Source organism: Dipteris shenzhenensis, chromosome 22 (genome assembly GCF_047967505.1).
Source record: "Dipteris shenzhenensis isolate YYH24624 ecotype China chromosome 22, Dip_SZ_1.0, whole genome shotgun sequence".
In the NCBI taxonomy this organism is placed as follows: Eukaryota; Viridiplantae; Streptophyta; class Polypodiopsida; order Gleicheniales; family Dipteridaceae; genus Dipteris; species Dipteris shenzhenensis.
The window spans coordinates 49,223,010-49,233,763 of record NC_141617.1 but is presented as its reverse complement, the minus strand read 5'-3'; the positions used below and the strand labels follow the sequence as shown (position 1 = coordinate 49,233,763).

At 44.8% G+C, this 10,754-nt stretch overlaps 1 protein-coding gene across 4 annotated transcripts in view; it reads left to right on the top strand.

The window, feature by feature from the left end:
• The first annotated feature begins 202 nt into the window (after positions 1 to 202).
• The window catches only part of LOC147888226 (protein phosphatase 2C and cyclic nucleotide-binding/kinase domain-containing protein), a 74,094-nt gene continuing 63,542 nt past the window's right edge, over positions 203 to 10,754 (top strand). For all 4 annotated transcript variants that reach the window (XR_015543099.1, XR_015543098.1, XR_015543097.1 and 1 more), the window contains exon 1: positions 203 to 2,948. Coding sequence is in view for 1 of the 4 variants with exons in the window: in XM_087393351.1 (XP_087249477.1) it covers positions 1,887 to 2,948 (1,062 nt within the window). In the remaining 3 variants the exon portion in view is untranslated. The remainder of the gene's footprint in view (positions 2,949 to 10,754) is intronic.

Here is a 10,754-nt window from a genome sequence, read left to right as displayed (position 1 = left end):
AAAAAATTGACATTACCACCAAATGTGGGTATGATTAGAGTCTAGAAAAATTGGAGAGAGGTCGTCGTCCCCGAGGCGTTTAGTTTGGGAGCGAAAGGCGCGCTTTCCGATCAACCAAAAACCATTTCAGCATCCCCCAGCGCCCACTCTCTGCTGATTTTATCCCATGCAATTCTTCCCCAGCTATGGAACTTTACGGCTTGTGATGCGGATTTGGATTCCTGTGGTAGGAGTCTTCCTTGCAATGGTGGTATTGTTCCCTGCAATGGTGGCAATTTGATGCGATGTTGCTGATTCCTATGGTGGTATTCTTCCTTGCAATGGTGGCGATTTGATGCAGATATCGTGAGAGAAAAGGCTATCTTCGCTGCAGGTGCGCAGAGATTGCTCTAGACGCCTTGATCCTAGCAATGCATATACATTTTGTGAGAAAGACGTCGCGAGGGAGGTCGCAGTAGAGGAGAAATTGACAGCGGACCCAAAAGGGATACAGTGGGATGGGAGAGGGGCCGTTTGCGTATGGAAGTTGCAACCTAGACGTTATCCCAGATAGCGGCAACGGCTTGCGTATGGAAAGGCTGGATTGCAGGGAGAGTTGGCCTTAGGGTTGTACGACTAGAGTGAGAAGAAGCTTGCCGGTGCCGGATTTATACCTTGAGGTACGAAGAGCTGCGCAGTTCTACTGCAGTGCGCAGAGGGAGGAGGCGGTAGCACGAAGTTTTCTCTGACAGGGAAAAAGCTTGCTGGCACTAGGATATGGCCGATACCCTGGAGGAGGAGAGTACAGAAAGCGGTGCACTTTTATCAACTTTTCTTGCGACATCTTCGGCAATGGGTTTTGATATGTTACAACTCGATTGCCGAAACCGTCGTCCAGGGTAGCACGAAGCAGGGAAAAGCTTGGATAGATACATTGAAGCAGGCAGAGTTACAGAAAGTTGTGCATTTTCTACTGTGGATCATTACCGTTATTGGCATTCAGCGCGCTATCAAAGGTTGCTGGTGCGTGGCGATGGCGGATTGATACCCTGGAGGGACGCAAAGCTGTGCATTTTCTACTGCGGAGCATCACCTTTTTCCTTTGCTGTCAAAGGGTGCTGGTGCGTTGGCCATGGCGAATTAATTCGTCAGGGAAGCTGTGCGTTTCGACTGTGGATTATCAGTAGGATCTGCATTCATGTTACTGTGAAAGCTTGCAGCAGGTGCGTGGCTATGGCGGATTGAAACGGCTGCAGAGGTACAGAAAGTAGGGCAACTTCTACTGTGGATTATCGCCTTTTTTGGATTCATCTTGCTGTCATTTCTCTTTTTCCTTCCATCTTCCCCACCATCACCACATTCACTATCCCAACAGACAACAGCGTAGACCAGCATCTCCTCCCCTTAGCGCCTTCAGGGACCAGCCTCTTTGTCCCCTTCCATAGTTGCTGCTGGGCCTTCCCCCCAACCACTCGTCCACTCTCATCTTCACGCTGTCGCCAGTTCCGCATTTGCTCATCTTTCCCCTTTACTTGTAGTAGGAAACGAAGTCCTTCTGGCAATGCGGAAGTTTGCAGAAGCAATGCTCATCGCCCCGTGCGAATTTGTCATACTTGGAGCATTTCTCTAACCCAACTCGGGGCCCTATTCATCGACAGCAAGTGAGGGTTTATGATCCTGTTTTGGACCTCTGAAATCCTTTGTTCGCATGCAGTGTTCTCGGGCGCCGACTGGTTTTTCAAATGTTTTCCGTATGACCGCTGGAATGTCGGTCACAAGAAATCGTGAAGCCACCAACTGGGGGCGGGAAGCTGAATTCATGATAGCAAAGGCAGTGCTGCCACTTGAGCTGTGGGAACCCGAGTTTAGTCCAAAAGCAATCCTGCTTTGTGTTGTATAGATACCAGATGGGTTGTGTCTATGGGAAAACCAGAAGGTCTCGCTCGCCTTCTTCGCCTTCAAGAAGCTCGAGGAGGCACAAAAGTGGAACAAATAAACAGGATGTAAATTCTTCAGCCAGGCTAGGACAGGATCTCACTCACGACGTGCACGAAGAGAAAGAGGAGGACAGTGAGAGTGGCGACGAGCCAACGCCGCTGTACAGTGCTTTGGACGTCGATTCGGGAGTGCCGCGTCTCTCGCGGTTATCCGGGCAGTTTTTGCCGCCTAGTGGTTCGAGAATTGCGCGGTTGCCAAATTGTAATTACGAGCTGCGTTATTCCTATCTGTCCCAACGAGGTTACTATCCTGAGGCACTCGACAAGGCGAACCAAGACAGTTTTTGCATTCATACTCAATTTGGGAAGGACTCTAACGATCATTTCTTCGGCGTATTCGATGGGCACGGGGAATATGGGACTCAATGTTCACAGTTTGTGAAGAAACAGTTGTGTGAAAACCTGTTGAAAGACCGCCATTTTCGTACTGATGTAGTCCAAGCTTATCATTCAGCGTTTACTGCCACCAATGCTCAACTTCATCGTCACAGTATAGACGACTCAATGAGTGGGACTACAGGCATCACGGTGCTCATTCGTGGGAAAACACTCTATGTAGCAAATGTTGGAGATTCGAGAGCCGTCCTGGCAGAAAGAAGGGGGAAAGAGTTAGTGGCAGTGGACCTGTCGAGCGATCAAACACCTTTTAGAACAGATGAGTGTGCTAGAGTTAAACTTTGTGGGGCGAGAGTTTTAACTCTGGACCAGCTAGAGGGCTTGAAGAACCCGAATGTGCAGTGTTGGGGAGGTGAAGAGGATGATGATGGTGATCCACCTCGGCTGTGGGTTGCAAATGGAATGTACCCTGGCACTGCATTTACAAGGAGCCTCGGTGACAAGATTGCTGAGCAAATAGGTGTAATAGCAGTGCCTGAGGTGCTTGTCATGGAGCTGACATCAAATCACCCCTTTTTTGTGCTGGCTAGTGATGGAGTATTTGAATTCCTCTCAAGTCAGCAAGTAGTTAACATGGTAGGCTCTTCTTTTAACCACCACTGTAATATTTCTGTGTTCGTCATCCGTACATCCAGCGACTTCAATCTAGTGCAACGGATGTCACATTGTTTGAGTTTGATGCTTGGCACGATTAATCATGGCACCATCACTTTAGAATGGCTTTACACATGCCATTTGCACAGATTGTGTAGTGCTTTTGTTTTATTCATGACATCATCATCAGCTGGTCCGTCTTTCTGAACCTTGAAAATGAGCAGGACTGTGCAATAAGAGCACATGCAGAACCTGATGAGTGGCTGCACTGCTATGTTTTTGAGCTTTTGCAAGGGAAAGGGCTCTCATTGAGAAGGCTTTTACTAACCCTGCAAACATGTTTAAAATTCTAGCTTTTATATCTAGACGTAATTGAAAATTTTATAAATCAGATGCACAGAAGATTGGTCTACTGTACTCTTGTTGATACGCATTATGTGAGGCAATTCATTGCAGTGGCACTTCAAGTCTTATTTGCGAAGAAACAGTTGGTAGTTTTTTTAATTGGAATTTAGTTTTGCCTTTTCAATCTTGGGCCGTGGACCTTTATATGAATGCATACAGCACGTGTGTGTGTGAGCATGTCTTCAGCTGGGTTTGTTATTGGGCACTCTGGAAGGACAGAAATCATAGAGTCTTTAGTGATCCAACTTTTTCACTTTTCTCTTTTTTCAAGCTCTCTTTGCAGCAAACCTTTAATGATTGTTTACAAACTTAGTACATAGACTATGATGTATACTTGTCACATATTGAGATCTTCTCTTGATGTATTTGAGCACATCCCTTTTTGGGATAGTGACTCTGTATGCAACAGGACTGCTCCTAACTGACAGTAAACTTCCCTAAAATTGGTAGAATATGCAGGAAAGTTAGAGTAGTGAAGTACCTTATGTTTTTGGAAAAAGGTAGGAGTGGAAGGTCATGGGCTGGACCTACAACAGAGACTTTTGAGGGGCTGCACAAGGACAGAGGAAGTCAATCCTTTTTAGAATTCAGCTGAGTATTGAGCTCTTGCTGTAATTTCTATTTGAGTAATGAAGTACGAGTCATGAATGTCTTGCCAAGTACAACTAGAGCCCTTATATAGGTATGGCCCAGGGTAGTACAAAGCAGTATTGCTTATGGGATTACCTCCTAGGATGCCATGTGGCAACTTATGGTATCCCCTCAAAAAAGAACACACTTACAAGCCAATAAAGGCCTTTCTACTAACTTTTAGCCCAAGTAAAAAGTAACCCTCTGTTACAATCCTCCCTCCTCAAATAGAAATTTGTCCTCAAATTTGAAAAGGCTGTAACCTGGACATACAATGCTCCTTGTAAACCTGAACAGCTCAATTCTGGTCATATCAACTGAACAATGAAGTTTCTCAGTCGAATACCTCCCTGTAGGCATGCTGATCTGTAAATGGATCATATAATATTCCCAAGAAATCAAGCAATTGGGTGGAAGAGCTATGCTGTCCAATATAACAGATCTGATCATATAATCCAGTGAGAGACATGCTGATCTGAGAAAGGATAGTGAATGCTGGCTGCAGCATGTCCATATATGCTATATAGCAAGAGAAAATCAAATCTGCTCATAAAGACTCAATTTTGGCCATAGAATTCAGCTAAGCAATTGAGGGTACTGCTCCACAATTGTAGATGGCTGCCAAGAAGACTCCTCATCAGGTAGACCTCTCCATTTGATAAGATATTCTATGTAGGACTTGTTCCTCAACACATGATCTCTAAATCCAAGGATCTTCTCAGGTATATACTCAATTTGGCCCTCTTCATCCATAGGAGGTAGCTCTTCCATAACTTGCTCCTTAGGCCCCAAATACTTCTTGAGCAGTGGTACATGGAATACTTTGTGTGTTCTAGAGGATGGTGGGACCTGTTTATTTCGAGTCCCAATCACTATGACCTTTGTTTTCGCTATGTTGACTTGTATGCTTGAGTATTTGGAGAAAATTGTTCAAGGCATCCAAGTGTGCTTGCATGTCCTTGTTTTCTTTTGCAATGAAACCACGTCATCCGCATATATGAGCAATAATATGGCATAGCCAGCAGCCTGGACTCCGGTTTGTTTTCATTCAATCTTCTAGCTCATCTATTAAGTGGCCAAAAAGAGTCGGCCAAAGGGGGCAGCCCTGTTTGACTCCTATGTCATTGCTTATGGTGACCTTTTTTTCTAGAACAGGATCCATCTACGAGTGACTGTGCTAAGTTGGCTAGCACCTTCTCGTAAAGTTTGAATGTAGCTTCTTTAAGTTCCGGAGGAACATGGAGTTTTCTAATCTTGACTCTCTTTTCATGTGGTACTTTGTCAGTGGTCACATGTGTTCTTGAAATCTACAAAGCAACAATAGACAACCCCTATCCTGCTCTTTGCTCCCTCCATCTGCTCTTACGGCAACCAGATGGTCGAGTGTCGAATGCTTGGGTTAGAACCTTGCTTGTGATGGTGCCTTGCCCCCTTGTGCTTCCTCGAAGCTCTCAAGTTGTTTGCTCTTAAATGAACATTTCTTAGAGAGAGAGAGAGAGAAAGAAATTTTATTAGAGTCTTCGGAAGACCGATGGGTCTATGACACTGAAAGAAAACCTGATACAAATCACAGTAAGGGTGGAGCTACTAAACGAGCATCATCACCTGTGTTGAGGACTAAGTCTGATCATACATAGTCAAATACATCCGAGTGTGACAAAGAAAAGAAAAAAGACTGGAGCGGGAGCGGAATCCTCCGTATGTCATGTCACCCTAGCTAGTGCATAGCTGGTGATGGGATGCAGAGAGAGAGAGAGAGAGAGAGAGAGAGAGAGAGTCTATTAACGGCCACGGGAGACCAAGAAGTCTATGGGACAACATGAAAACCAACTAGTACATCAGCTTAGGGAGGGTAGTTCCTAGGGAGTGCATAAAGTAGCTCCAATTATTTAGAGTACCTACATTATGACTCGGAAAGAAACATAATCGGCCATACATCAGTTTAAGACCGAGAGTCTTTTGGCTTGGATTTAAACTCTTTAATGAGTGCTACGCCTTCACGGTACACTATAGGCCTTCTTCTCCCGATCGTATTGATGCCCTTTGGACCCTAGGATGTGCCATGTAGCTTTAGTTATCGGCACTTAGGTCACCTAGTACTTTTAGTGTCTTATGACACCTAGTACTAGTGGTACCATTAGGACACTAGGTCCTAAGGTTCTCTTTTATAGTACTTTGTACTTTCATTTTCATTCTACTAGTTGATGTGACGGCTTCTACTTCTTGCTCCACTCTTGTTCATCCTTTTGCTTCCGTGAGCCTACAGTGGTATCAAAGCACTTCCTTCCCGGACCTGCTCCCTACTCTTAGCTTCCTGCTTCCAGCTTTAGCTCCCGCACTTCAGTTCCATTGTCTCGCACAGCTTTGACGCAATCCCGCGACCTGCTGTTCGTATGATTCCGCACAGTCCGTATAGTCGCATGGATCTCCGTACGGTGTGTCAGTGGGCAAATTTTTTTCTTCTGTTCGTACGATTCCATACGGCCGTTCGTAAATTTTGTTCGTACAATTCCGTATGCACGTCCGTATCGCGTTAGATTTGCGTTAGATTTGACCGTACAGTTCCATCCGTACTGTTTTGTACTTGTAGGATTCATTTGCAGGCTCAGCTGTGCATTCAGCCATTGTTTGGCTTTGATTTTGGGAGCAGACATTGCAGTAAATCTGCAATTTTTGGTGACATTTGGGGCTTTTGCATTCGGGCTACAATTTTATAGGTAGATTGTAGATTTGCAGACAATTTGGGGCTTTTCCTGAATTTGCCCAATTTTTGGCTCAGTTTTGCTCTACAAATTGGGGATATAGGTGCTTAGTATATGATCTTCGTGATGACAATGCCATAGTTCTCACTGGCACTTTGCAAAAGGGGCTTTATCACCTTGATCATCACTCAGCTGCACTTTCTATTGAAGCATTTGCTATTTCAGCTTTACAGCTTGCTGAAGCTCATCTTTGGCATGAGAGAATGGGTCATCTCAATTATATAGCTCTTGCCAAGTTACATTCAGGGCATGGCAAATGATGTACCTCAAACTCACACAGTTTCCAAACATGTGTGTGAGGGTTGTCTTTTGGGTAAGATGCATCGGTTTCCTTTTCAAAAGAATCGTCCAAAACTCTCACAAAGGAAATTGCAGCTAGTGCACAGTGATGTCTGTGGCCCAATGAGGACAAATGCCATTGGGGGGTACAAATATTTCATGACTCTAATTGATGACAAGATATTGCTGGGTATATGCTTTAAAAGCCAAATCTGATGTGTTCTCATGCTTTCAGAGGTGGCTGAATATGGTTGAGAATGAATCAGGATGCAAGTTTGTCACCCTCAACACAGATAGGAGGGAAGAGTATATGTCAAAGGAGTTTGATGCATTTTGTTTTCACGGAGCATTGTTCACTCATGCACTACTCCTTACACTCCTCAGCATAATCCTCTTCTTGAAAGGAAGAACAGGTCCACTATGGAGATGGCTAGATGCATGCTTAAGGCGAAGTCCTTGCCCAATAAATTTTGGCTTGATGCAGTGATGTGTGCCAACTATGTGCTGAATAGATCACCTACAAGGGCATTGAGGACTGTTACACCTTATGAAGCATGGAAAGGCAGAAGCCTTCACTTTCACACATGAGAGTTTTTGGGTCTCTTGCATATGTTCATGTACCATCTCAGCTGAGACATAAGCTTGATGACAAGGCAATCAAATGCATATTTATTGGTTACTGCCAGGAGAGTAGAGGTTATCAGTTGTATCAACCAAATACTGGGAAGATTATTGTCAGTAGAGATGTGATCTTTGCTGAACATTCGGCTTCTCCTCTTGTGGACTGCAAAGCTAAGCTAGAAGTGGACATGTTTGATGCCTTTGACTCTTGGTTACCTCTGCTTCCCTCAGAGGGAGACTTTGACCAGCATCATGAGCCTCTTGCAGGCCCTCCAACAAGCAATGATCAGCCAGCACCCCATGCTGATTTGCAGGTTCCTCTTCCAGCACAAAATGATTCCACTATTCATGATGCAGTGATTGAAGAAAGAGCTGTCAATAGACAGCAAAGGCAAGTTCCCAGATGGCTTCTTGACACATCGAGGGACAGCAAACAAGATCAACCTCTTGCTGCCTGGACAAGATCAGGGAATAGACAGATGCATGCTCACTTTCTTGAGTTTGCACTCCTTGCTACCGCTTGCAATGAAGAGCCTTTGTGCCATAAAGATGCTTTTGACAGCAAAGAGTGGATGGATGCAATGAGAGCTGAGCTACAATCTATTGCCAAAAATGACACATGGGAATTAGTAGATCTCCCTCCCAAGCATGCCATTGGTACCTGATGGGTCTACAAATTAAAAAGGAAATCTGATGGCAACATAGATCGACACAAAGCCCGTCTTGTTGCAAAAGAGTATGCCTAACAACAAGGCATTGACTTTGAGGAGACCTTTGCTCCCACTTCTAGGATTACTACTATTAGATGTGTCATTGCCATTGCAGCCCATCACCATTGGCAAGTGCACCAGCTTGACATCAAGACTGCCTTTCTTTATGGGGATCTGCTGGAAGAAGTTTATGTGACACAACCTCCTGGCTTTGAGGTTGTTGGCTCCGAAAACAAGGTATGCCGGTTGAGAAAAGCCCTTTATGGTTTGAAGCAGGCACCCCGGGCATGGTATGCTAAAAGTCATGCACACTTACTGCCCCTTGGTTTTCAGAATAGCCCCACAGAGCCCACTCTTTATGTCCGTGGGAGTGGATCTGATTTTTTAGTACTGATTTTATATGTGGATGACATGCTGATTATGGGCCTTGATACTCGGCATATTGCGGCTTTCAAGGCTGATTTGCAGCAAGCTTTTGAAATGTCAGACATGGGACAGCTGCACTATTATTTGGGCATTCAGTTTGCTCATGTTGAGGGGGGTATCATGATGTCACAGTCCAAGCATATTGGACACCTCCTTGATTGTTTTCAGTTTGAGGATTGCAAGCCAATCTCTACTCCAGTGGACCCTGGCTTCAAATTTTCAGCTCATGATGGGAGCCCACCATGTGGTATCACTCTTTACCAACAGGCTGTTGGATGTCTCATTTACTTATGCCACACCAGACTTGACTTACAATATGCAGTATCCCAGCTCAGCAGGTTCATGCACATGCCCAGTTCACAGCATTGGTAGGCAGTGGAGAGTTTTCAGATATCTCAGAGGTACTCAGGATTTAGCCCTCTTTTATGGTGATCAAGGTTTCGACACCAGAGTGTCACATACCGATAACTGTTTTTTGCTTGGCAGTTCATGTATCTCGTGGCTCAGCAAGAAGCAACCAATAGTTGCCACATCCAACTGTGAGGCTGAGTATAGGGCAGCCTTCACCGCTACAGTAGAGTGTGTCTAGCTTCGACAGTTACTTACAGATCTTGGTATTCGCTAGACATCCTCCACTATGCTCTTCACTGACAGCCAGAGTGCTTTGGCCATTGCGCGTAATCCAATGTTTCATGCGCATACCAAGCACATTAAAGCTCACTATCATTATGTTCGAGAGCGGTTGTTAACAAGGCTTACATTCAGAATGAGATTAAAGAACATCAGATAGGCGTGATAATGCTTTGAAGATTAGAATAGGGCGACTCCCTGAAGGATGGTACAAAGAGGAAGACTCTTTCAATGACACACATGTCAAAGCAGCCATGCCTAATATTGATTGGACAGTTGATAAGGATGATGCTCTTGATGATGACGATGAACTCAGAGCAACTCGTATCTTACAGCCTAAAGGTCATGCTATCATTATGCGTAACTCACGGGATCTACGAGTCAGGCTTCTCTGACAATCCTACAAGCTGAAAGGAACTAAGATATGGATAGCCGAAGAACTTACACGAGCTCAATTGAAAAATAAGGCAACAGCATTACCTTAGGTCAAGGTTGCAAGGAATGATGAAAAATGGGTAGTGTATGTAGGCTCATGGAAGCAAAAGGATGCACAAGAGTGGAGCAAGAAGTAGAAGCCGTCACATCAACTAGTGGAATGAAAATGAAAGTACAAAGTACTATAAAAGAGAACCCTAGGACCTAGTGTCCTAGTGGTACCACTAGTACTAGGTGTCATAAGACACTAAGAGTACTAGGTGACCTAAGTGCCAATAACTAAAGCTACATGGCACATACCAGGGCCCAGAGGGCATCAATACGATTGGGAGAAGATGGCCTACGAATCCCCCTCCATTGTATGGGCTGAAGTATTCTGGAAACGACTCAGAATACCTGGTATTTTCTGGTCATGGTGGCACATGTTCATCCAAAAGGATATAGCCACCTATCAATTTACCAAGGTATGCCAGATCATGTAGCAAAGGGAACCAAGTGTAAAGCCTGTCGAAAGACTTCGAACTTGGGACGAGGAAGTGCCTTTGTAAACATATCTGCTATGTTGTCCTTTGTGGGTAGGTAGGACAACTCTACGTCTTCTGCTGACAACCAAACTCCACAATCACTTCCTTCCTTGCGGTTTGTACTTCAGTGTGAACTAGGTCTTTGACTTTGGAGACTAGCTGGGGGTTAGGGGGGGAAGCCTTGTAAGATTTTACAACCTCATCCATGACTGCTTGCTTGCCAGGTCCTTCTAGAACTTGAATTCTAGCTACTGCATCTGCCAGTTGCATCTTTAACTCTCATAGCTGCTCTTGTAGATAAAAAGTCTATTAATGGAGCCCAATGATGGGTCGGTCCAGCCCTCCTCGTAGGTATGTATGTGCATA